At 41.6% G+C, this 25,560-nt stretch overlaps 5 protein-coding genes across 7 annotated transcripts; 2 read left to right on the forward strand and 3 right to left on the reverse strand.

Annotated features, from left to right (window-relative positions):
* Positions 1-2,778: 2,778 nt before the first annotated feature.
* On the forward strand, positions 2,779-3,892 carry timm13 (translocase of inner mitochondrial membrane 13 homolog (yeast)). The gene is made up of 3 exons (XM_061297002.1): positions 2,779-3,022; positions 3,177-3,245; positions 3,364-3,892. Exons 1-3 carry the CDS (start codon positions 2,903-2,905, stop codon positions 3,460-3,462), a joined length of 288 nt encoding a protein of 95 aa, XP_061152986.1. The 5' UTR covers positions 2,779-2,902; the 3' UTR covers positions 3,463-3,892.
* Positions 3,682-9,852, reverse strand: tmprss9 (transmembrane serine protease 9). The gene is made up of 16 exons (XM_061296995.1): positions 9,125-9,852; positions 8,800-8,992; positions 8,582-8,709; positions 8,356-8,423; positions 8,081-8,256; positions 7,957-8,007; positions 7,664-7,777; positions 7,418-7,583; positions 7,006-7,280; positions 6,791-6,933; positions 6,416-6,689; positions 6,223-6,336; positions 5,983-6,151; positions 5,178-5,443; positions 4,869-5,005; positions 3,682-4,787 (listed from the first exon to the last, which is right to left on the reverse strand). The coding sequence occupies exons 2-16, from the start codon at positions 8,936-8,938 to the stop codon at positions 4,626-4,628; spliced, it is 2,382 nt and encodes a 793-aa protein (XP_061152979.1). The 5' UTR covers positions 8,939-8,992; positions 9,125-9,852; the 3' UTR covers positions 3,682-4,625.
* A 150-nt stretch (positions 9,853-10,002) lies between these two features.
* lsm7 (LSM7 homolog, U6 small nuclear RNA and mRNA degradation associated) lies at positions 10,003-11,228 on the reverse strand. The gene is made up of 4 exons (XM_061297001.1): positions 11,144-11,228; positions 10,791-10,881; positions 10,649-10,720; positions 10,003-10,414 (listed from the first exon to the last, which is right to left on the reverse strand). Exons 1-4 carry the CDS (start codon positions 11,147-11,149, stop codon positions 10,272-10,274), a joined length of 312 nt encoding a protein of 103 aa, XP_061152985.1. The 5' UTR covers positions 11,150-11,228; the 3' UTR covers positions 10,003-10,271.
* Positions 11,229-11,629: 401 nt separating this feature from the next.
* LOC133166767 (kelch-like protein 23) lies at positions 11,630-13,861 on the forward strand. Its single transcript, XM_061296996.1, has 3 exons — positions 11,630-12,591; positions 12,706-13,117; positions 13,190-13,861. Exons 1-3 carry the CDS (start codon positions 11,667-11,669, stop codon positions 13,491-13,493), a joined length of 1,641 nt encoding a protein of 546 aa, XP_061152980.1. The 5' UTR covers positions 11,630-11,666; the 3' UTR covers positions 13,494-13,861.
* On the reverse strand, positions 13,558-22,270 carry cers4a (ceramide synthase 4a). Of its 3 annotated transcripts, none has more exons than XM_061297000.1 (11): positions 22,137-22,270; positions 21,503-21,673; positions 19,179-19,296; positions 17,812-17,930; positions 17,652-17,709; positions 17,428-17,478; positions 16,162-16,254; positions 15,646-15,774; positions 15,287-15,393; positions 15,042-15,198; positions 13,558-14,946 (listed from the first exon to the last, which is right to left on the reverse strand). In XM_061297000.1, exons 2-11 carry the CDS (start codon positions 21,670-21,672, stop codon positions 14,752-14,754), a joined length of 1,197 nt encoding a protein of 398 aa, XP_061152984.1. In that variant the 5' UTR covers position 21,673; positions 22,137-22,270; the 3' UTR covers positions 13,558-14,751. The 3 variants fall into 3 exon arrangements, with proteins under 3 accessions (XP_061152984.1, XP_061152983.1, XP_061152982.1); XM_061296999.1 differs by lacking the exon at positions 22,137-22,270 and adding an exon at positions 21,791-22,062; XM_061296998.1 differs by lacking the exon at positions 22,137-22,270 and having other exon boundaries at positions 21,503-21,708.
* Between the last annotated feature and the right edge of the window lie 3,290 nt (positions 22,271-25,560).

Raw genomic sequence — 25,560 nt, forward strand, 5'->3', positions numbered from 1 at the left:
CCTGAAAATGTCGGTGTACCTAATGGAGTGTCTGAGTGACGTCACAGATCAAACAGCCAATCAGAAAGTGGGGGTGAGGGCGGGTGTGGCACTTTTCACTTTTATTTAAGCTTTGACCATGATTTTTCCCTAATGAATTGGCCTGTTATTAGGAACACCTAAAAATGGCGGTGTACCTAATGGGGTGTCCGAGTGACGTCACAGATCAAACAGCCAATCAGAAAGTGGGGGTGAGGGCGGGTGTGGCACTTTTCACTTTTATTTAAGCTTTGACCATGATTTTTCCCTAATGAATTGGCCTGTTATTAGGAACACCTAAAAATGGCGGTGTACCTAATGGGGTGTCCGAGTGACGTCACAGATCAAACAGCCAATCAGAAAGTGGGGGTGAGGGCGGGTGTGGCACTTTTCACTTTTATTTAAGCTTTGACCATGATTTTTCCCTAATGAATTGGCCTGTTATTAGGAACACCTAAAAATGGCGGTGTACCTAATGGGGTGTCCGAGTGACGTCACAGATCAAACAGCCAATCAGAAAGTGGGGGTGAGGGCGGGTGTGGCACTTTTCACTTTTATTTAAGCTTTGACCATGATTTTTCCCTAATGAATTGGCCTGTTATTAGGAACACCTAAAAATGGCGGTGTACCTAATGGGGTGTCCGAGTGACGTCACAGATCAAACAGCCAATCAGAAAGTGGGGGTGAGGGCGGGTGTGGCACTTTTCACTTTTATTTAAGCTTTGACCATGATTTTTCCCTAATGAATTGGCCTGTTATTAGGAACACCTAAAAATGGCGGTGTACCTAATGGGGTGTCCGAGTGACGTCACAGATCAAACAGCCAATCAGAAAGTGGGGGTGAGGGCGGGTGTGGCACTTTTCACTTTTATTTAAGCTTTGACCATGATTTTTCCCTAATGAATTGGCCTGTTATTAGGAACACCTAAAAATGGCGGTGTACCTAATGGGGTGTCCGAGTGACGTCACAGATCAAACAGCCAATCAGAAAGTGGGGGTGAGGGCGGGTGTGGCACTTTTCACTTTTATTTAAGCTTTGACCATGATTTTTCCCTAATGAATTGGCCTGTTATTAGGAACACCTAAAAATGGCGGTGTACCTAATGGGGTGTCCGAGTGACGTCACAGATCAAACAGCCAATCAGAAAGTGGGGGTGAGGGCGGGTGTGGCACTTTTCACTTTTATTTAAGCTTTGACCATGATTTTTCCCTAATGAATTGGCCTGTTATTAGGAACACCTAAAAATGGCGGTGTACCTAATGGGGTGTCCGAGTGACGTCACAGATCAAACAGCCAATCAGAAAGTGGGGGTGAGGGCGGGTGTGGCACTTTTCACTTTTATTTAAGCTTTGACCATGATTTTTCCCTAATGAATTGGCCTGTTATTAGGAACACCTAAAAATGGCGGTGTATCTAATGGGGTGTCCGAGTGACGTCACAGATCAAACAGCCAATCAGAAAGTGGGGGTGAGGGCGGGTGTGGCACTTTTCACTTTTATTTAAGCTTTGACCATGATTTTTCCCTAATGAATTGGCCTGTTATTAGGAACACCTAAAAATGGCGGTGTACCTAATGGGGTGTCCGAGTGACGTCACAGATCAAACAGCCAATCAGAAAGTGGGGGTGAGGGCGGGTGTGGCCCTTTTCACTTAAACCAGGGGTGTCGACCTCCAGTCCTCGAGGGGCCGCGTTCCAATATGTTTTCCAAGTGACCCTCGTTAAGCGCACCTGCGTGAAAAGTTTTAGCGCCTTTCACGTTCTGCAGGAGCTAAAACTTTTCACGCAGGTGCACTTAACGAGGAAATCCCACAGACACTCCATTAGGTACACCGCCATTTTCAAGTGTACCTAATGACAGGCCACTTTATTAGGGAAATATCATGGGCAAAGGTCACAGGTGTCAAGCGCTAGTCCTCGGGGCCGCGTTCCAATATGTCTTCCAAGTTACCCTCGTTAAGTGCACCTGCGTGAAAAGTTTTAGCTCCTTTTACGTTCTGCAGGAGCTAAAACTTTTCACGCAGGTGCACTTAACGAGGGTAACTTGGAAAACATATTGGAACGCGGCCCCGAGGACTAAAGCTTGACACCTGTGACCTTTGACCATGATATTTCCCTAATAAAGTGGCCTGTTATTAGGTACACTTGAAAATGGCGGTGTACCTAATGGAGTGTCCGTGTCATTCCCTCGTTAAGTGCACCTGCGTGAAAAGTTTTAGCCCCTGAAGAATGTGAAAGGAGCTAAAACTTTTCACGCAGGTGCGCTTAACGAGGGTCACTTGGAAAACATATTGGAACGCGGCCCCTCGAGGACTGGAGGTCGACCCCCTCCTCTCTCTCTCTCTCTCTCTCTCTCTCTCTCTCTCTCTCTCTCTCTCTCTCTCTCTCTCTATATATATATATATATATATATATATATATATTTATTTATTATTTTTTTTGGGGGTGGGGGGGTTTGTGTAATTGTAGTGTTTGATGTATGTGTGTTGTTTCCACAGGATGTTGTAATATAGAGAAAAATGTGTGCGTTGCCGTAACTTGTAGACATTACCGTGTTTACTTGATTGTTTTATTGTCTGGTGTATTGTGAGGTGTATTGCTGAGTTGTGTGTGTTATTGAAGTAAAATAATAATAATATAAACAACGGATCAGCGTGTATGCTCCCGTCCCTCTGTTTTACGTTTCCACCTAGTGGCCTCATGTGTTACACATCCCTCAAAAACTACAATTCCCATCTCTGACGCAATCCTACCGGAAAAGACGCCAACCGGCTTCCGTTGCTGTCAAGGGCACCGGGATCTTAGCTAAACTCACAGTAGCTGTCCTGCACGTGTGTTTCCTGGCGGACTTTTAACGACTAAAATATTAAACTGTTTTTCCAGCGATGGACAGCTTCGGTTCGGACTTTTCAGCAGGTGGGGCTGGTGGTAAAATGGACACCGGCACGATCATGGAGCAGGTTAAAGTCCAAATCGCGGTGGCTAACGCACAGGAGCTGCTGCAGGTGAAAGCAATGGAAGCTAAAGCTAGCTCATCTAAGACATCATATTTTGTAAAATTGGACAGCAACCATTCTTTTGTTACATATCACGTTGTTTTTGTCAGCAAAATGTGCTTGCATGATTAATGATCATGACTTTTTTTCCTGTGAATTTCAGAGAATGACAGATAAATGCTTCAAGAAATGTATAGGAAAACCTGGAAGTACATTGGACAACTCAGAGCAGGTATGTTCACATCATGCAAAGTTTATTAGGAGTCAATCATTTTTCACACACTTTTATTTCAAAACATTCTATTTGTCATGCTCCTGTAAATACATTTGTCTGATTTTTTTTCTTACAGAAATGCATCGCCATGTGCATGGACCGGTATATGGACGCTTGGAATACCGTTTCCCGAACGTATAACTCCAGACTACAGAAGGAAAGAGCTCGCATGTGAAAGGGCATCCTTTCCCACTTCATTTTTTTTTTCTTCCTTCCCCCCTTTGACCACTGAGGTCACTTGATGTTCCTCATGGATGCTGCACCGTCACAGCTTCTTTTTTTTCCTCCCCCTACCAATGCCTCTAGCAGGCTGGCACAGCTTGCCAACTGCAGCCATAGCAGTATGGACAACAGTCAATTCAGTAAACGTTTTTTTTTTTTTTTTTTTAATGTTATGTTTTTCATATACTGGTATTGTGGCTGAAAAGAAGTTTAGCGCCGGACCATGTATGTGTCCCAATATTTCTGAAAAGGGTATGTGTGTGTGTGATAAGTAGCCATGATTGACTTGACATACTATTCAGCACAACCGCATTGAGGTTGGCGTGTGCATACTATGGACAGTCATTTGGGTTTCTCAAAATAAATAGGAATCATATAAAGAACACATACAAATGCCAGTCCTGTTATTGTGTGGCGTTGCAACAATTATTTTTTTGGGGGGGGGGGGGGGAGAAAATAGGCTCTATATGAATTACATTCATTTTGTAATAGAAAATTGTGGCTGGTCATCGTAGGTCAGGAAAACCGACATATTGGATGATTGTTTCATTAAACTTTCTTCTAGGCTACAATATCATAAACATTTGAAAGATACGCTGTAGTCATTCAAGTCATACAATTTTTAGTTTAAAAAGCACTGACGTTCGCAGGTCTCCAAACTCGGAGAACAAAACCCACTTTTGTCTGGCTTTCCAGCTGTCACACTATCCCCTCCCCACAGTAGGCGGCTTGTTCCGGCAGGCTCAGCCCTAAGCTGCAGTAGCTCCGAGAACTATTTAAAACTTTCTTTTTTTTAATTACTGAGGATCACGTTTGCTGCAATGGGCAGCAAAGTGGTCAGCAAGCCTGCGTCTCAGTTTGGGTTGGATTTAAATAAAGACATTCAAACACGATAGTCTGCTTCCCTGTGAGCAAGAGTTGAAGATTGGCCTTGTATCTTCAGCACATGTTAAAAGAGAGAATAGCCCAATGAAGTTGAGACGATTGCATAAAAACAGCACCCGTGACGAAGGCCACGCAAGTCAATACTGCTGTGACTGAGATTGATGTATCAAGTAAAGCGACCTGACCTGAACAAAAATGTCACCATGTCCACTGCTGTATTTTTGCCTCACTTCAGAAAGGCAAGTATGATGATATCCAATTCCGTACAGAAGTCACGCGGGTGTAAATCCCAGGAAAACCTACTCGTCCACATCCGTGTCCCCAGCTAGTTACCCCGGCGACAAACCATTGGCCGAAGCCTTCGCGACATGTTAGAGGACCCCCGGAGTCTCCCTGGATGAAGAAGAATTGTTTTGACCGTACAATGATTTTATTACACACGTTATGAGAAGGCCTTTGAGGTAAATATCTTACCAAACAAGTGTCCCTGCCTCCCTCCATGTAACCAGCACACATCATGTGAGGAGTCAGGTTGTCTCCGTACGATTGCCGGCAGTCTCCCTGCTCAATGGTGCTCACCGGTGCTTTTTGCAGCAGGTTGGTCGGTGAACCTTTCAAGTAAGAAGCATATGTGAAGGTCTTTTGGACAGCGATAATGTTGAAAAATAGAGAGACTGGAGGAGTCACAGAAAGACGTCAAGAGAAATTTGTCATTTTGTTGAAACTGAAAGTTGCGTGTTCAGAACATTGTGACAAGACTTAATGGGGAAAATATTTTCTTACCCCCTTCCCTAATGGATCCCCATCCTGAGATGTAGCACTCAGCGTCGTGCAAGAAGCGGTGTGCTGGTGAAGGGAGACAGACGGCCTGAATGGTGTGTGACATGGGGGCCGGGATGAGCAGCTCCAACAGGGCCACGTCATGGTCCATACTGGTGGCATTAAAATCAGGGTGGATGATGACCCTCTGGATGGGGATGACCACGGCTCCCACACCGGAGCGCAGCACAGAGCCCAAGCTCACTGCCCAGTGGACGGGGCTTCTATCACTGCGAGTGGGAGATAAAATTAGTCAAAGTGCATACCATCTTTGTATACTATTAGGAAGACACGAACAATCTAATCAAATTTACAACAAACGTCCAGCCTTAACAAAAAATAACAATGCTCCATTTTGTCTTTCACTTTGTTTTATATTAACAGTACAAAACTCATACTGTTTTGTTTTTGTAAACTTTCACAAAATCAATTAAGATCCATTACAAGAGCTGTATTCCAAATATTACGTCTACAAAGGTAATGCTAATGCTAACGCATGTAAAGTATAACCCTTTAAGGAACGGAAATTTGAACACAAATGGCGCAGCAACACATTTAGACTTTGAATATTCAGTCTTACATTCTTTATCCTCTGTGAGGAGCCAAGTACAGTACAGCATACGTGTGACAAAATGTGTCTAATTAATTGGTTAATTAATTCAATTATTTTGTGATTAATCCATATTCCTTCACAAAAAAAAACCCTCATATGATCTACCTGTAATTCTTATCTTTTTGTGAAGTGCAGTGTACTATGCAAATTCCTCACCTTTTGAAGCAATGCGCGGCAGTCAGTAACCATTTGCTGTGAACGAGAGTAGCGCCGCAATGGTGGAGTCTCTGGTACTGAAGGCTGCCAATCCAAGGCCACTCCCCTCTGCGAGCCGTGACGCCGCCCACAATCCGATTGCCGCCCAATGCGGGACGTTCACCGCAGTCTGAAAAGTCAAATCAAAATCACCTTAGCTGCTTTTCCGTAACTCAGTCCACTTGAAATATTTCAACAGACCGCAATTTCTTTCATCAGCCTGGTTTGGGCAGTCGGGGATGCCGTCGCATTCTGGATTTAACTTGTCGATACAGGAAGTGGGACTGCATTGGAAGCTTCCACTGCAATGTGAGACTAGAAGGCATGATAGGATTGTGTTCGGAAATAAAACAGTAAAGCATGAAACATTTGCTAATGTTCATTTGGTCGATACCAGGAAGTATTGGGGCGTATTCCACATCCATGGCGACTGCAGAAATAGAAGCACTCACGGCTGGAGCAGTGACCGGCAGAGTGAGCTCATGCTTGGGGGAGTAATGAACCAAGCTGGGGTTCACGTGACTAAGAATCCACCTCTGGAGCTTGGTGACCCGCGAGTAAACCCCAGGCCTGTAGATCTGGGCACAGCCGATACCCCAACTCACTACCCCTGCCAGGAAAAACCTTCCTGGCGCCCCCTCACACACCAAAGGCCCCCCGGAATCACCCTGGAAATAAAAGATAAAAAGTCTCCTTAGTCCAGTTTCAGCGAAGCAAAAGAAGCCATGCTGTAAAAATTAAGGAAAAAAAAATCTTCACAAGAACCGACCTGGCAGGAATCCACCTTGCCCTGCAGGAATCCAGCACACATCATGTTGGAAGAGATCGAGCCTTTATACACAGGCAGTTTATCGCACACCTTGGAGTCGATGATTTTCACCAAGGCCTTCTGCAGCGTGGAAGGCATCTCAGCTGAAAGACAGTCGAGAGCATTTTTCGACATCACAAATGTTGCAAAGGCGGAACCCCTGCTGCGTGACTCACTACTATACTGGTGCAAAGATCCCCATCCTGACACCACGCATCTCTGACCAGGAGCGAAGACGTGAGACGGGGCTGGCAAGCAGGCAGGTTGGATGTAAGGGCTGAAGGTGAGAGGACTCTCCAGTTCCAGCACGGCCACATCCATGTCGGTGGTCATGTGGTTGTAGTCCGGAGACACCGTCACTGTTTTGATGTTCATTGTTTTGGACTCTGACTCCTCCCCGCTCACCAGACTGGCTCCCACTAGGGCTGTCCACTCTTTGGGGTTCTTGGCGCTACGAAACAAAGCAGAGGATATTTTTTTCCAAGTGCTTCTAGCAACAAGCAGGTCAAATTTGTACATTTGAGAGACGTTTTTTTTTTTTTTTTTTTTTTTTTTTTTTAAATTGGCTGAAGTAGTTGAAGCACCTACGTTTCGAAGCAGTGCGCGGCACTGACTAGCCACTTTTGGTTAATGATGGAGGCGCCGCACGTGTGCTGTCCATTCTGCCTGAGACTGACCTGCCATGGCAACTCTCCTTGTCGGGCATCTTCGCCACCTACGATACGATTCCCCGTGGCGCTTCGCATGCCACAGTCTAAAAGGTAAAAATAAGGTTTCATTAACACCCCCACCACCAACAATATAAAAATAGAGGGAAAGAAAAAAGTGGTTTACCACAACGAGCTTCATCAGACCCATCTGCACAATCCGATACAAAGTCACACTCTGGGTTCAATTTGGTGATACACTCACCATTGTCACACGTGAAGGCCCTTTCGGGACAACTGTCTAAGAGAATCGGAGGACAGACTTTGATGGACACCAGTATGCAGACCACTTAAATCAATCAGAGTTTGTCTTAGACCTTGAATTCATCACTTTAGAAGAAATCCGTGCTTGGATAAAAATGGCTGTCTTACATCATCAATCAATTTGATGAAATGCTAACATCATATAAGTGAACTCACCATCACCCAGTGTATCATCTCCAATACTGTAAAATGATTTCCCACTGGCACCTGGGTATAAAGTAGAAGGATTAAATCCACGTGAGATGTTTCAGAGAGCTAACAGCGGACTATTGTTTCCAACCCAGTAAGACGATAGCGTTGATGTCTCCAAACTCAGGGACCTCCAGCGGATTGCCCTGCATCACCGAGGTGAGGCCTGCCCTCAGCAGGTCCTGAATGAAGTTCTCCGAATACTGCTGGAATTTGGAGACGGTGAAGACCAGTCTTAATGTTGCCATCACGTTACCGTTCATGTTACTGAGAAGGGAAAAAAAAAAGGTGGAAAAATGCACCATTCCCATCTCTTGACAATAAGAAAAGATGTGATTTTTTTTTTTTTTTTGTTGATGAACTTACCCGAAGGCAATTATGTTACAGTCAACATAATGATGCGATACTGATGAGGAAGCAAAAATATTTTTGATCTGTGAAGGTAAATAGCAACAATTTAGCAAAAAAAAAAAAAAAGGTAAAATTTTAAATTGTGCAATTCAACAAAATGTTTTAAATTTTGCTAATGTGAAAATTCCTGTTCAGCACCCAAAATACACTTTTTCTTATTTTTTTTTTTTTTACAGTGTACCTTTGAAATTAGCACAGATGTCAGTACTAAGGAGAAGCCTGAGTTTGGATCCTGTAACGATGGCTCATGCTTGAGACCCTTCAGCTCAACTGTCTCCATGAAGTAATGCTGCTCCTGTATCAGATACGCTGCACACACATTCATACAGAGCACAACAAATGAAGACATAAAAAAAATACTATCTATATTTTTGATGTTATATGAAAAAAAAACATCACCTATCAGCAGTCCAACAAAAACTCCAATGGCGAGGAAGAAGATGAGGCAGATTATGAGGGCACTTCTATGGCAGGCGGTGCTGGAGGGAGCAGGTGATGGTCCTGGAGCAGACCACGAACCTCCTCCATCATTCGCCATCTCCTTGTTGGATTTACAACAGCGGGCTATTCACATGGCAGGTCAAATCCAAAGCTGTCAATAAAGTACATTGTACATATTGAGTCTGGCACATAAAGAAAACACACAAAAAAAAGAAATCACAACTGAAACATGCAGCAACAATTTTGTGGATGTGTATAAAATACTACAGTAAAAAAAACTCACCCTCGTCGCCTCATTCCTTGGCCATGTGACATTTACAACATCTCACACGACAAGATGTGAGTGAATGGTGAAAGCTGTGCAAGAGATGCTATTTGTTTCACTTGAGCAGGGGGGCGTGTCCCACAGGTAACTCACCTTTTTCCGTTTACTTTAGCAAAGCTATGCTTCATCCCAAATCCCTTTTACGTTCTCCTCCCATCGACATCGATCCCTCTCCGAGCTTAAACCTGCGCTTTGTTCAAAGTCACACCCTGCATTATCTGCAGAAACAAAAATTCATGTCAACTTAACTTAAAGCTGTTCTGAAGAGCCCCCTTGTTCTCCCTGTGTGTGGAAAACCTGCAGCTATGTGCTCCATGGACACGCTGACTGGACAAAGAGGAGGAGCTAAGAAGGCTGGAATTCTTTTTCCATGCAGGATCACATCACCAGGAAAAGTTCACAGCGGTCAAATTGTTGAATCTGTTTGTACATTGCTTAGTATTAAATGTACGGGCCCAACAAGAGCGTCGGGTTACTTGCGGAGTTGCACCCATCTGCCCAACTTTTTGCTCAAAGTAGTTAATCCCAAAAGGAGTCTTTGCTAGTGTGCAGATGGGATCGTCTTTGCAATGTATTCAGCCAAATAAACAACTGGAACTAGTCTCATAAGAACAAGGTGTTTCCATCTGAGGATTTATGGCTATGTTCAAAGTTAGGCGTGTGTGTATATTATATATATACACCATTTATTGATAAATAATGCACCGTGTCAATCAGTATACATTATGTTTTCAGAGGTTAATCTAAATTAGTGAGCATATTGTTTACTTGAATTACTCAATAAGGTATCGCCGAATCGTTATAACATTGTATAATAAAAGTTCATGGCCAACATGTAAATACAAAACTCAAACAAGCTTTATTTTCTTTTATCAAAACCAAGAACAAATGCTAACTAACGGGTTGATGATTCTTGACAATGAAAACACCGATACTATCCAAGCCTCAACTGAAATTCACACGTGGCAGAGTGAAGCGCTTGCAAGGTTTTTTTTAGCTGACTAAATTACATATTAAAAAAAAAAAGTGACAGCTACTAAGAGTTTAAAATGAAAAACATAAAAAACACTTTCAAAATATTCTGATGTGCACAATAAGTGCTTTGTTAGCCATCCTGCTGCTGTATGAAAGGATTTGGAATAGCTTCCATGCCATCCTGTGGACAAATGAGCACCACTGAGGTCCCCCTGCAGACCACCAGGCCCAGTTGCCTGGTGTCTTCTGTCAGTTTGAGCTGGTCATCAGGATCTGGACAGACATGTTCAAAATAAATGCACGAGGAAAAAATACTGACCAAATCAATTCAAATCTCAGTTTCAACAATGTTCATTGATAAGGTTGTAATTTTAGTATCAAAGAATGATAGAGTTAGTGCCAAAGCACATATTTTACATTAACAAAAACTCCCGGCAGGTGTCCTTAATGTTATGGGCAATCAGAATAGATCTCATCAAGACAAAGAAATATAAATACACAACTCACCACGCATATACTCGATGGTACCGTCCAATACAAGGTTCAATAGAGGGTCGAACCCTTTAAGGACACCACTCGCTGGAAAGGAACCATACATAAATCCACGTTGTTTTATCACACCATATCGATGGGACATAGGTGCACCCACCTTCTCGTCCTCCTTGAAACTTAACCCGAATTGGCTTGTCGATGTACTTAGACAAGTCAAAGATACTTTCCTTCTTCTTCTTTTCTTTATCCTAACAATCACGGTGGAATGATGTTATTTTGTAGCGTGCAACACCATGCCGCACACAACTTACTGGTAGTTTAGCACCAGGCTACCTGAAGCGGGGATATGAATTAGCAGCTTGTAAATGACTAAAACCCTCAAAGAAACACTTGATGTACATCTCAAAAGATAGCAAGAGAAGACAGCAGGCCACTCGTGAACCTTTGCGTGGAGGTTGATTATATAAAGTGCGTGGGATTTAAATGAAATGGAAAATTGCACGAACTTACCGCCATGTTGGTTTTGGATCCCGGAAGTCAACCTTTGACCTCAACGAGGCTCCGCCAATCAAATTGTGTTGCGCACAAAATGGAGGGACTGACGTCAGAGTTTGAATACCGATTTATTAAATTTATTTTTTCTGTTCTTTTCTAAAACTTATTACTGCCCTGTTTATATCAGAATAAATATTATTTATATTTATACAACTTCTGTGACGTAATCTACAATATTAATTCATACCACACTGGGCAAATTTACAACTGTGTGAACCCTGATTAAACAGATACATATTTTCATTGCTTTGTATGGGAGTGAACAACAGTATTATAATTATAATTAAAAACATGCTAATTCCATTTGCTAAATAAAATAACACAGCAGACTATGTTTATGATTCAGTATTTGATTTGAAACTATTTCTCCATGTTACACTGGAGAGCAGTTAGTCACGAGGATGTCAAGGAGTCTATTAATATCACCAGTTGGTAGGCTACAACCCAAAGGTCATTAGGCTCCGCTGCTTGTTGTGATATGGCCTGCAGATCAAACAGCGTTCTGTCCAAGCAGACAAACCAACAGGAAGAAGATGACTCCATTCTACAGCCTGATGTCATGCTTCAAGTGGATGAAGAGTCATTTTACGTCAACCGTCGTCACCTTGCACTTCATAGCCCATACTTCCGGGCTCTCTTCTTTGGCTGCGGTGTTGAAAGCACGAAAAGGAAAATAGAGCTTAGAGGACTCCGCTTGCAGTATTTCAAAGTGTTAATGCACCATAGCCAGACTTCCATTCTCACTCTGGACAGGGAAAATGTTTTGGGGATCCTTGAGACTGCGGATTTCCTCCAGCTGGAGCGAGCCAAGCTGCTGTGCTGCAAATTCCTTGAACGTGAGCTCCACCTCTGCAATTGTTTGGGAATGATGGCTTATGCCTGGCAACGAGGCTGTGCTCAACTCTTCAATGCAGCAAGGCAGGTTGCCCTCACACACTTCTCTGATGTTGTCTCTGAAGAGGACTTTCTGTCTTTGCCTAAGGAGACCGTGGCACACCTCCTTGCCAGCGATGACCTGGCCATCTATCGAGAAGATTTAGCACTAGAGGCGGCCCTACGCTGGGTGTCATTTGATAAAAAAAGAGAGGAACACTTCCTGGAGCTCATTGAGCTGGTGAGGCCCGAGTCTCTATCATTGACATTCATCTCTAAACTTCTGGACACAATGACAAACAGCTCCGACCCTAGAGCCAAACTCATCCGCATGCTGAATGAACATTTCCCGATATCCTGGTCAATGGGGAGGTCCCTGAAAAGGACCAAAGAAACTCTTTTTGTAGTAGGAGGACCTCATGATCAGGAACAGCAGGCGTCCTATCAATTTCAGCCACTCACTGGGAGATGGCAAAATTGTGCACCACTGCAGAGGAAGAACCTTACACAATACTCAGTAGCAGCAGTAGGTAATGGTCGGTCGCAATATTGATGACCTATTCCAAAAATATTCGATAGTGTCAGCCTGAAAATAATCTTTAAGAGAGATCTGACATTTTGATGTATTTCCTCATTATATGTAGGAGACAGCGTTGTTGTGACAGGTGGCTACTTCCGTGACGTGCTCTGGTTCAGCGTGGACTGGGTCAGAAGATACGACTGTAGGAACCAGCGGTGGTTGGATGGCCCTGCTTTGCAGAAGTCCAGGCACAGCCACTGCTCCATTGCGTTGGATTCCACTCTGTATGTCTTGGGGGGCAGCATGGACGAAGGGCTGGTGGCTGATGTTGAAAGACTGATTCTTGAGTCAGACGAGGCTTGGGAAAGCGTCAGCCGCATGGACCGGGCGGTGGAAAGGGCAGCCGTAGTCACTCTGGGCCAGTGTATCTATGTTGCGTGTGGCCTAGATGAAAATGGAGAAGCATTTGGTGGAATACAACGGTACGACACCAGGAAGAATCACTGGGATGTCGTCTCTTATTCCCCCTTTGCACGGTGAGTCCATTTTTTTAGGCATGGTCTTTCCATCAATAATCCATTGGGGGATAATCTAACACCATTCCTTAGATATGACCTGGTTGCCACTGAACTCAATGGCGCCATCTATCTGTTCGGAGGGCAAGCGTTGCGTTTTGACGTGGAGACGGATGAGTGGACTGTTGTGCAGGAGGAATCGCTGGAGAAAAGGTTCTTCTGCGGCTGCAGCACAGCTAATGGCCAGATCTTCCTGTTGTGTGAGAAAAAGTGTAACAAAGCACTCCCCAATATAGTTTTGTTTGACCCTTATGTGGACACTTGTATCAAAGTGGAGAATTCCATACCATGTCCTGTTCCACTCAGAGGGTGTGTCACAATTAAAGTGCTAACATGAATGTGAGTATTGAAAGCAATGAAATATCCATGACATTTAAAAACATGATTGAAGTCTTTGCAGGGAGGTTTCTAGCCACTTTTAATGAAAAAGAAATATGACCATAGATTCTATGGCATAGAATGAATCACGGTTCAGCCCTTTAAGTGCTTCATATTGTTGTTTACCACGATGATCAAGCACACTTGGGATCTCTGTTCCATACTGCTGGTAACCACAAATTCATATTCATGATGGTATTTGATCAACTATTTTGCTCTTAAAGAGTCCAGATGTTTACCTCTGTAGATGTTCAGTAATGACCATTAGTGTACATACAATGATCAGCTGGATTCACTTCCAGTCACAGTTTGTAAAGTTAATCGTAGGGTAGTGTAAAAACAGTAAGGCATAAACCAAAAGTGCTGTACAGAAAATCACAACAAAAAATGGCATATGATTTTTAAAGTAACAGCAAAACTAATAGGATTATGTACTCTTAAAAGGAATGTCAATATTTTGACATTGGGAGGGAATATATACAAGGATATGTTCTTCATTGTCCGCCAGGGGTCGGTAGATTTCTGTTGTGATATTTTGGGGCGTCACCCGATCACTTGCTGTCACAAAAAAAAAAGTTTATACCGTGCCACATGCTGTTCTTGCAACACATTTGTACAAAGTAGGGTCACCCTGGAAAAAAAAGTTGCATTACTGGAAGAATAGTTTTTTCCTAGTTGCATATGAACAAAAAAGTTGCTGGAGCAGTTAAATAACAAATTTCCCAGAAAGTACATAAACCTGTTGCCATCCATACACCAGATTAAAATATGGCTTCCTTCAAGTGTATCAATTTTGTGTTCAATTTGACAAGCCCAGATTTCACACAATCAATTGAGACGGGATTATATTTCAGTATTTAGACCTTTTGTGGCATTTGTTTTGGCGGTGTGTGCATGATATTTGTACTATGAAAATGGAAAGCCTTGGCTCAATGAAGTTTGGGAAACACCATTGTAACAGATCAATTAAAATATCTCATGTATAAAACATTGACAAAAAACATCATAAATATAAAATGAACAGTGACACGACGAGTGATGGCGTTTCCTTCCAAAGTGACGCTGGGTGTTTAGATTTACAATCATTTGTGCTTTTTTTTTTTATGTGCTACCTCTTTTTGTCAAAGGACGAAAAGCAAAACGCAGGCTGACGGTGATGTGAAATCATCAATGGACCGTTGTAAGGTACATTTGTCCATAATGCCAAACTCCGGACTCTATCTGGCTTTGGGTAATCTGCTGTTGAGATTCCTCTGGTTGGTCAGGTTGTTGAGCACACAGTTGTTCGCTAGCGACGCCAGCTTGGAGTTGATGGCACCCTTCCTTTTCTCCCAGTTGCTCTCGTCTTCTTCCTCAGGTTCCTCTTCCTCGTCCGCCTCGCTCTCCTCATCACTGCGCTCGTCCCGCTCAACCTGTAGACAAAATTTAATCAATTATTGTTCATTTAAAATCATTGCAAAGTGATATGGTAATGAATACACACAAATTTAACCAAACACGGTCTCACCTTTCCCTTGAACATAAACTTCCAGATCATCCGCACGATAAGGTAGGCCCAGAAGATGTGCAGAGCTTGCAGCACTAACAGGAGAGCGTTGAAGAAGTAATAACCAAAAAAGGGCTCGAAGAAGTCAAGCGATAACACCATTGTTGTGTGGATGATTCTGGGAAAACAAACCGTTTTGCATAATGGCAACTCAGTCCCAAGGCAGCGCCGTACTCCAAAAACAAAGTAACACGACGCCGACCTACCTGCAAGGAAACACTACCAGCCGTGTAATCAGGAAGACCAGAGAAAAAACGACGAACAGTGAGTCACATGTCTTTGTCCACTTAGCGTAGTGAAGCATCTTGGCCGACTAAAAAAATAAATAAATAATGTATCACCCGTCTTTGTAATTGGTATAAAACAATTGTTGTGAAAAAGGTTACTGAAACAAAAAATCTATTAGTAGTTTATTATTATGAAGCTTTCAGTTTTCTTTGTATACTGTCAAATCAGGCATTTAGGTAGGTAACATCACCAAAAAAAGTTATATTTAGAAAGGATAATGCATAGCCAAACCTCATTCACGTGCCTCCTTCAAAAAACAAATAAACGTCAGTTGTACCTCGAGCAGGAAGTCAGACGAGTCGTGCACCAGCATCACAAGCGTGCCGATCCTCACGTAGTTGCCGCAGTAGGAGAAACCGATGAGAAATATGGTGGCGATGTGATGAATGACCTGCTCCTTGAAATCCTGAAGCACACGTATGTTGAAAAGATGATGCAGCGTGTGGAAAATTTACATAGATGGCACTCCGGTATTATCCATCTTAGAATATTAAATGACACATTTACAGCAGATGTAAAAAACTGGCAAAAAAAATGTAAACATTTATCTTTTTGTGATACATAAATGAGACCAAGATTTTCTTTAAAAAAAAAAGTATTTAAATTTCCCATCAAACCCAAACTTTAATGATTTATTGCACGGAGGAATTAAATATTAACACTTGTGATGTAATCATATAATTGATGCATAATCAACATTTGTAGTACAAGAAGTACCAAGCGTTTTTTTGCTACTTTGACTAAGTATGTGCACAACTAGAGCGTGTGATTATATCTAGTAAATAGCACTTACTTTTCGTTTCACGTCCACAGAGACACAGAGAAGGAGGGAGAGATAGAAGCCCAATTCAAAGGTGTAATACCAGCTATGGGCACTGGTGACAACCTGAAAAAGCCAATTAAATGTTATCATGTGTATGATATATGCTACATTCCAACCTGCTCTTAAATCTCCAAAAGAGCCTTGGAATGAAAACACCTCTTGCAAGCCGTGCAGCACTCAAGACAATGAAAGGAAGCCCACAGAACCCCAATAAGGAAAAGCTGCAACGATATGAGCGGGAACATAGCAACACAACATTCAGCCAGCAACTATTGTTGATGTCAGTTTGAGGTTATGAACCCGAAAGGAAAGGTTGGCTTCGTAAAAGGAATGCCGACTTGCAGGCATGCCTAACCGTCATCCGAGTTAATAGCTTTCCAAACTAGTGCTAGCGTGAGTAGGTGGGCGGTGGTTTTGAAAATTTGTGACATGTTCATTGACATCAGTGACTACTGCTTAAATACAATTATCACATGCGTGATAATTGTCATATTCATCGCTTTCACTACTGAATAAAATGAACTCTGACGACTCATTAATACAAAAAACGCGGAAGAATAGTCCTGCCAGCACATCGGATACAGATACAAGAGGTCATGAAAATGATAGGCAGGTATTTAGCAAGTATTGATATGGGTGCACTGTTTATGTGTGTGCGTGCGTGTCTGTCTCTTCCTCTCTGTCGTTCTGCTCGGCTTGAGGATAACAGATGTCAACGTCACGTAATAGTGAAGCTTATTCGGCGTATGCACCAACACACATCTTTAACGCCGGTACTACGTAAATCATTCATATAAAAGAAAATTCATTTAACATAACGCTTTTCACTGCTACGCAAACTATATAAATAAAATTAAATTGAAATAAATTTGACACAACACTTTTCGCATGATTAAATTCTACTTCCAATACTTTAGTAAATTAAATTTGACAAAATGACTTGCCAAATGTCAGATACTTCAAACCAAGTAATACATACTCTAAAAAATATTTTTTCCTTTTAGATAATAGTATTTGACTGAAGTATTGGGTTCATACAAAAGTGATAATACTATTTTCAAAAATGGCCATCCCTTTTCTGCATTCACAATCCTTTTCTGAGTCAAAGCAGGGTTGGTAATCAATCCAACAAAATTCATAGAAAAAATAAATCACAAAAAAAACCTAAAGAAGATGATTAGGAGAAATAATAAAATGCAGGGAAATATGTTTCATAGTCTCACTTTACTTTCTTACCTGCTTAGGAAAACCCTGCCAACACTCTCTGGGATCCCAAAACCATGGAGCCTGGAAGATCACGAAAAACGTGACCTTACTCTTGACATCAGTTTTAATACAGTTCAACAATACTGTATATTAATTATGTTAGCTAAGTAGAAATCACATGAATTAGACCATGTTAAAATGAACAAATAACATCGTGTTTATTTTGAATGACGATGAAAAATAAACAGACTTACATGGAACAAAGAACCGAGCCCCGCTGCGAACGCTGCGAGGTAGAAGACAAAGCGCCAACTGCAACACAAGAAAAGAAAACCGAAGTTTTCCGACATTGTCAGAATTGTTATGATTTTGCCTTGTGGCGGTTTTGCACATAATAGTTTGTTTGAAACTCACGAGGCCTCGCAGAACTTCTTAGTGTTCGTGGGTCGGTCCTGGTTTCTTCTGTGCCGGAACCAGCTTTGGATTTTTGACTGGGAAAGTCCACAAAGCTTTCCAAGGCTCGCCAATTCACTCTAAGGGAAACACAAAGATAGCATTCAAACAACCGCTGCAGGCTCTCTCTGTGTAAGAGGAAGCATTTGTTCAATCTTGCTGGCTGACATTTCAGTCGCCATTTGTTTTTTTTTAAAGAAATGCAAATTAGCTCATGGTGTTTATTCAACTTGCTGTGCTTTCCTGTATTTGCAAGCATGTGACTAAAGTGCGCACAAAGAAATTTGATGGGTGCAAAACCCAACTTGTCTACACATGTAGGCTGATGACAAAACATCAAACGAAACTAAAGACGAGGGCCAAGGTATGATGAACCTGTCTAAAACTCGTCTGTTCACCGATGATGAGGGAAAAAATAGTCTCGGTTTAACGACGCCAATTTTACAGTAATTAACAGTTCCGCAAAGTTATTATTTTTTTAAACTGCGTTTGTTTTCCGACGCTTTTTTAGGCTTTATGTTCTGCAAGTCCACCAAAATCATTTTCGAAATTATTGCACTGCTGTGGCGGCACATCAGTCGTCATGGCTCGTCTCACGGGAACCTTTTTCCTTGAAACAGGTGGCAAGTAGTCATAAAAAAAAAAGTTGCAGTGCAACCGCCAGTTGTTACACAATCTCACCTCGCATGCAATATTTAAAAGAACAAAAGATAGCTTTAGAATAATATATAGAAGTGCTTAGCATGTTTATCCTTTTGATCATTTTCCACCAGGTCAATCTTTTTTTATCTGTATAAACAATTTATATTTATATTATTAATTTAGTATATTAATATTGATTACATTCTTTAATTTCAGTATTTCTTAATTCTTACCACCAAAGAAAAATATCACAAAGTATGGATACAAAAATAATGACGATCTCAATTTACTATTTAGATACTAATTGTAAAATATTGAACAAAAAGTCGGCATCCTCGCAGGAAGCCATGATTCATTTTGTTGTATGAATGGCAACATGAGCTTCACATGGAATTTAATTGATTTGAGGTGAAAGTGGATATTTGCGGACGATATCTCACAGTGTAGTAGTTTTCCACGGCATGGCTGAGGCCTGCTCATTGAAATCAAAGTAAAACCATGGCTATTATGATGCAACAGCGCTAAGTAAAACACACCACCAAATTAATTCCCATTGTGACCTTTCCGAGAATCCAATTTAGAGCGTAAAGGTCAAGCGGAGCATCCCATTCAGCTGCCTTTGCCCTTTTGCACGAGCTTGCTATCTGAATCAAACAAACAAAAAAAGATGGAGCAGAATCACGTACTTGTGACGGCTGACGGTTGTTCTGTTTGTAGAAGTTCTCCAGTTTTGCAATAGGGGCGGCTTGAATCCTAATCCGGTCCTTCACACCTAAATGTTTACTTAAGGGGACAGCCACAACCCTGTTGACGACAGAAAGAGAATCCAAGGGGATAAATTACTCAACCACATTCAATATTAAAGCCATCAACGGCTGTTCAACGCGACACCACATCAACTTGCAACTTGTAGCGGCAACTCGATCGGCCATTATGCTGCTCCCTTGCGACACATTGTGACTTTGTCTTTGCCGATACGGCATCAAGTCGACACTCGATCCGCGTGCGTATGTCCCGCGCGGTGACGTGGAAGAAAAAGAACAATGTTGTATTCACAAGAGATCTTGATTACGTCTCGTGCGTGTAACACTATCTCCGAAACAATCATCCTGAAACAAGCGGACGGGATCGAGAGGTCGGAAAAAGGCCGGGCGACCCCCCCCACCACCGCACACACAAACATTTGACTCAAGTTTATTATATTCACCCATCATGCTAATTATCAGCATACATGTACTGAGGCACTGCAAACACTATGAAGACAGATGCGGAATAAATAAATATAATTTAATACCTAAAATGTTAGAATTAGGCCTTGATGGCTGATACATGCCAATACAACATGGGCACATGACAATCTGGAGTAAACGAGGGATTGTTAAGGTTGATAAAATGCTCTCTGAGATAAGGCATGTCAAACAGGCTTCATATCTGTTGATCATCACATCACTGCGCTAGCTTTCTGTCACTGTTGACTTATTGTTGACAAGCTGTCAGCCAGCCAAACCAGTCGAGTGTGCGCCATAACCTTTTCCTGAACCACTGTACTTTAAAAAAAGATGTAGAGGTGCAGATCACCTTGGTCCACTATATATAATCCACCTGCTTGCAGTTCCTTGTAAATGTACTTTTTTTAGCATAGACTCCAGCTAGTCTGTTTCTACTTCAGAATTTAAAGGTAATGGGAGGAATCTCTTCCATTGGCCTGTTTTCACTCCCACTACGGCGCAAACGGCCCTTTCTATTTTATTTTATATTATGTCTATGAAAATACCAAAAGAAAATTCCACCCAGTTAGACTGCATGTGCTTTGTTACACAGTTGTGCGGACCTAAAAACACTACAAAATGCAATGACCTATATTTACAACCTGATTTGTAAATAAATGAAATTGTATTCGTTTTTTATTCCCAACATTTCATCATCATCATAGATGATGTCTCTAAGCAGATTTCAGCCTCTCTGTGCAGCCAGAAGAATCAGAGAATAGCTTCTCCGCCGTCGTCATGGTGACTCCGGATCTTCTATTTAATAGTCTATAATTCTCGCACAACAGTAGTAATGACTCTGAGAGCACATTTGAGACCTTAAAATGATCCGTCTGTTATTTCCCTTGCCTGTTAAACACTTAGCTTCATCTATAAGCAGCCAAATGGCACAAAGTAGAAATATTTGACATGCCGCTGAGAACGGTCGTCACTGTCAATTGTAATCCTCAAAAGCTTTTTTTTTTTTTTTTTTATATTTTGCTGAATCACTCGCAATCTAAATGTTTTCAGCTCCTTAAAAAAATCATCACCTTTATAAGCCCTGACTATGTAAACACAGGGATTGAAAAGTATAGAATTTTTCTCAAGGTTTATTATGTCATCAATTCCCTCCTGTCATCACCACGGCATTGCCTCCCTTTGTTGTTTCTTGCTCAACTGGGAATTGTGTAATTAGCACAACTGGGGATATAAACTTGCGGTGGGATCAGCACAGAACAATTAGCCACGATTGATTTAAGCATCTGCAGAAGAAAAAAATCCCACAACCTCAGCTTTTACTGACTTAACACTGCACCCACTTTATGTTTCATATGGTCAGATGCTTTTAGAGCAGAACATGCAGTCAGCAGCTAAAAGTGTCTACTCACGATGTTAAGCCTCCACCCTACACGTCTGAAGAACACCCCCCAACCACTCTCACTCTAATGCAGCAAACCAGCCAGCGTGACGGGCACAAGAGGAAGGAAGAACTCGACACCCCCCATAATTATACACCTAGCGACCGCAACACCGCATCTAATGGGTTCCAATAGAAGAGCTGCATCAAACAATTTGCCTTTACATTGATCATGACGCATCTTCAATAATTTGTTTTTGTGGGTGTGTGAGGTATTCTCATAAACTCTATCGACTTTTTGTGCAATTATGAAGGTGAAAACCAGTTTTGAACACAAAGGTGCATATGTAGGAATGTCTGCAGATTGGACTGTGCTGAAAAAAAGTCAAATCCAAGCACTCACCTCTCAAAAACATATCTCAAGGCAATGAAAGCAAAGGCCAGCGGCAAGGTGTAGACGAGATCTCTGGGTAGCGGATAGTGACCTTCACTCGTATGCATGTCCTGCCAGTGCATGCCAGGGGGCAGCCAGTACCTGTCCTGCCAAAGCCACTCATTTAGCAGGGCTTCCATCCTGGAGGAGGGAATTGACATGTGACCCCGTTTAAACAGATGTCAATCATATGCTTAATCTTCTTACATCACACTCAGCATTAGTCTTTCGCAAAAAACAAAGAATGAAGGCACGCACATGCTGGTGAGTTGAGTTGTAGTAGATTCTGACAGTCACATTGATTTATTGACGCGTTGATGATGCAGGGATGCCCCACTATGCATCCCCCATATCACACACACCAATTATATTGTATTGAAAGGACATCACATGCTAATATTAATTATGAAAAATGTCAAGAACGCTAGAAAAAAACAGAATCGTCCCCACCCACCCACACAGGTACGACGCACACACACAATCACACACACAGCCATGTAAACAATCACGCCTTTTTGCTTCTTTCGTTTTGTTGTTTCCAAACGGGTATGCGTAATTTATGAAATGCATTGAAAAGCTAACGATAAAACGCCAAAATTCTCACCTGCTCGCGCTGCTGTGAGGAGGATGACAAGCGCAGAGCGTCAAATTGACACAGGAGGAGCCTTCAGACGCGGCTTGCTCCAGCCAGGGGCGGAGCTAAATCGTCAATAGCGTCACATCGTTGGGGGGGGGGGGGGGGGGGGGTGGGGGGGAATATCATCGGGAAATACAATTCTGCCACTGGAGGAGGCGATAAGAGGGAACATAATGGTCGCAAAAAAAACAAGAATAACAATGCTCAGTTTTAAATGATTGACATTAACAGTTTAAATATAAAGGGGGTGGTTTGTTTACTTTTTACAGTCCCAGCATGTCATTTATACTTCATTCATTACATTATACTTTTCTTTTCATAGACTTAATGTGCTTTTTCACCGTAATTATGACTTCACAAAGTATGTGTAAACGCATGCAATAAGATAAATGAAAATGCATTAGGTACATTATTGACATACTTGCATAAAAATTTGGGTCACTTTGGCGCCAGAATGGAATGTCATTATAAACCAATACAGTTAGCAATGCTTGACAACTGAAAATATAATCCCAAATTGTTCCTGACAGACATTCAAGAAATTTATTTCATGATTTACCTCAGTGATATTTACCATTGGACTACCATAATATTTGTTAGTCACTTTAAAACTGCACTTGTTCGGGTATTTAACCGACATTGATATCCTTCATCAGTTTGGGGTTAGACCGATAAGATTTAAAACTGTGCTCACATGATACTGCTTTTCATACCAGTCATACTCTAACAATAGAAAAAAAAAACACAATAGGAACATTCTGCCCAGAATGTAGATAAGCGATACAAACCTTTTCCTTCCTGTACAGCACCATAACCACAAAACAGAACCATCTGCTATTTTTGTTCATTCTCATGAGCATATGCACTTTATGACACAATTTAGTACAAATTTAGTACGGGAATCCTAAATATAGTGTGATTAAAACAGAAATGCACAAAGATTAACCTGAGCTCATAAAGAATTTCCATCATAAAACTTTAATTAAATGTGCACTCAACGTTTGAAGTAAGATTTTGTAAAGACACACAAATGTGAAAATACTTTTCCGAAAGCCAGTTGCTACCTAATTTCTGATTAAAAATATATTTTTCTTGTCTTATACTCTTGACATGATGATTTTCGTGGGTGTTTGCAATAAGCTATAATAATGATGAAACGAAAACATTTCATTCTGTGCTGTAAGTCAACATACAGTAGTATGAGTTCCATTTTTTTTTAATCGAACTACTGAAATAAATTAAATTTTCTTTGATATTAGAACACCCAATATATGTTTGAAAAATAAAAAAGTTGTAAAATAATAAATGCAAATATATTCTACTTAAAAGCTAAACACAACTGAACTATATATTTCGTATTTTGGTGATTCGTCGCGTACAACTAGAGAGAGCCATTCTAAACACCTGTGATACCTTTACCCCACTTTGGGAATCACTGTTCAAATTTATTGAGATGCACTTGTCTATTCTCCACCCGGACATCATTGTGACTGCTACCATCTTGAACCCAGTCAAAGTGCCCGAGAAACATAGTCAGTCAGAGTAATTGTAGATGTGTGTGAGTACTCGACCAAACAGAGGGCATCAAGACTTCCCAGGGTACTTCAGTGTCTTATTTACAAATTGTTGACTCAAACTCAAGCCAAACAATGTCTCCCCCTAAGGTGAGGCTTGTCTATATCTTGACGTGTGAACCTTCAGACAAACGCAACACATGACACATGCAGAATGATAAGAGAGATGGAACGATTTCTTTGCGGTAGCAGGTGGGAATTCTCAAAATTGTGAGAATGTGACAGGTCTCGTAAGCAATTAAAGATATTTATTGCAGCTAAAAAGAGCATTCTTGGGATTTTCTCAGATCATCTTCATATAAACCCTAAAGTAACGCTTAACTTCTGTTGAAAATTAATTAAATGAATACGGCATTTTCGATATGTAACCAGCCTAATTTGAGGCAAGATCATTAATTCCCAAGACGAAAAGAAAACAGTGACGCTACGCTGTGTGAGGAATGTGGGCTATCTGGAATAAAAGCAGGTCACTTCGTAGAAGCTGGCACGGTGCATACACTGCAGACACTTAGACATCCGCTGCCATATCGTGAGATAGAATGAATACTGACTTTGACGGGCATGTGGGTGTGTGTTGCCTCAGTAAGTGCTGAATAATTGTTGAGACGGTCAGGTGAGTTTGTTTCCTGCTAGACAGCTAGTCTCGAAAAAAATGTAAGCGCTGTAAAGTCAAATAAGTTCTCTTTTTAAAGCAGATATCCCACGAGGCCATTGCTTTTGCTACCTTGAATGACAATAATGTGTTCAGCAAAAGTTGTTTGTACATAGACACAAAATCTGCACATTTTTGTTTTAGACCTGCTGGATACAGAGTAATATTGCCGTTTCCCCTTTGTATTGTAGCTACAGTGCCCTCGGCAATCTACTTCTTCCTTGACACCATGTTATTTGTGCTTCAATTAATAAAAAAGGAATGGAATACATTATGTGAAACTTAAAAGACATTTGGGGTGTTGCAATTTTCTGCTGCAGGTAGTTGGTTTAAATGTCAAAGTGGCAAAATCCTTATATGCAAAAATCTGACCAAAAGTCACCCAGTGACACAGCAACCAGAGTTCATATGCTGAAAGACAGGAAGACATGCCCAACCCTATGCAAAATAAAAGCAAATGACATCATAATGGACCCAGAGCAGCCACAATAAGCCGTTGGCCATGAAACAAGTTGGCTGTGCTCACTCCCACAATAGCGCAGATGCCCCTTTATAACCGCACCCATTTATAAAAATACCAAAAGAAACTAAACTCCACCCAAGTGCAAAGTTCATGCAAAAATAGGGCCCATAAAAATGTATTTCTCTACCTTCACCTTATACTTTCTTTGTGGAATCCTTTCTGTTTTGCTATTTTCATGTAGTTTTACACTTTGTTCACAGTGCTGGAAAAAAACAACAAAACGACAAAAACAAAACAACAGGCTACTTCCTGTTCACCCAAGCATCAAAATGCAGAAAGCTTCCTAGATGATTCCATTAATTTTGCCTAGAGAGGGGAAACCCTGGTCCAGAACTGGTCCAGTTTAGCTTTAGGAACAAATGCTCAACCAGCAGGTAAACTGTGCATGCTCCTTGACCTGCTTGAGTGGAAACACCTGTGGTGGCCATTTTACTTTCTTTACCTGGATTTCTCTTCTCTGATTGTGACATATATTTGTTGCTACCAAGAAGATGACATGTTCCTCAAGGTGGTGCTAGAGGAGAACTCTAGAAGTGTTGGCACTCACGTATCATGGCAAGCTATGGAACGGCCTCAATATTTCATTTTGAGTGATGGCATGTACTGTCCATCCACTCGCAGCCCATGGCCCTTACGGCACCA

This window comes from Syngnathus typhle, linkage group LG14 (assembly GCF_033458585.1).
Source record: "Syngnathus typhle isolate RoL2023-S1 ecotype Sweden linkage group LG14, RoL_Styp_1.0, whole genome shotgun sequence".
In the NCBI taxonomy this organism is placed as follows: Eukaryota; Metazoa; Chordata; class Actinopteri; order Syngnathiformes; family Syngnathidae; genus Syngnathus; species Syngnathus typhle.

Coding starts and splice junctions, on each gene's coding strand:
- timm13 (XM_061297002.1), top strand. CDS start 2,903: ATGGACAGCTTCGGTTCGGACTTTTCAGCAGGTGGGGCTGGTGGTAAA. Junction 3,023..3,176: donor ACGCACAGGAGCTGCTGCAG/GTGAAAGCAATG, acceptor TGTGAATTTCAG/AGAATGACAGATAAATGCTT. Junction 3,246..3,363: donor CATTGGACAACTCAGAGCAG/GTATGTTCACAT, acceptor TTTTTCTTACAG/AAATGCATCGCCATGTGCAT.
- tmprss9 (XM_061296995.1), bottom strand. CDS start 8,938: ATGGCGAATGATGGAGGAGGTTCGTGGTCTGCTCCAGGACCATCACCT. Junction 6,934..7,005: donor ATCTTTGCACCAGTATAGTA/GTGAGTCACGCA, acceptor ACTGTCTTTCAG/CTGAGATGCCTTCCACGCTG. Junction 6,152..6,222: donor GGCTGATGAAAGAAATTGCG/GTCTGTTGAAAT, acceptor TTGACTTTTCAG/ACTGCGGTGAACGTCCCGCA.
- lsm7 (XM_061297001.1), bottom strand. Junction 10,721..10,790: donor GTTTCAAGGAGGACGAGAAG/GTGGGTGCACCT, acceptor GTTCCTTTCCAG/CGAGTGGTGTCCTTAAAGGG. Junction 10,415..10,648: donor TACCATCGAGTATATGCGTG/GTGAGTTGTGTA, acceptor ATGTCTGTCCAG/ATCCTGATGACCAGCTCAAA.
- LOC133166767 (XM_061296996.1), top strand. CDS start 11,667: ATGGCCTGCAGATCAAACAGCGTTCTGTCCAAGCAGACAAACCAACAG. Junction 12,592..12,705: donor ATACTCAGTAGCAGCAGTAG/GTAATGGTCGGT, acceptor CATTATATGTAG/GAGACAGCGTTGTTGTGACA. Junction 13,118..13,189: donor TCTTATTCCCCCTTTGCACG/GTGAGTCCATTT, acceptor ACCATTCCTTAG/ATATGACCTGGTTGCCACTG.
- cers4a (XM_061296998.1), bottom strand. CDS start 21,693: ATGTCAATTCCCTCCTCCAGGATGGAAGCCCTGCTAAATGAGTGGCTT. Junction 19,297..21,502: donor TTGAGATATGTTTTTGAGAG/GTGAGTGCTTGG, acceptor TGTCGTCAACAG/GGTTGTGGCTGTCCCCTTAA. Junction 17,710..17,811: donor AAGAAGTTCTGCGAGGCCTC/GTGAGTTTCAAA, acceptor CTTGTGTTGCAG/TTGGCGCTTTGTCTTCTACC.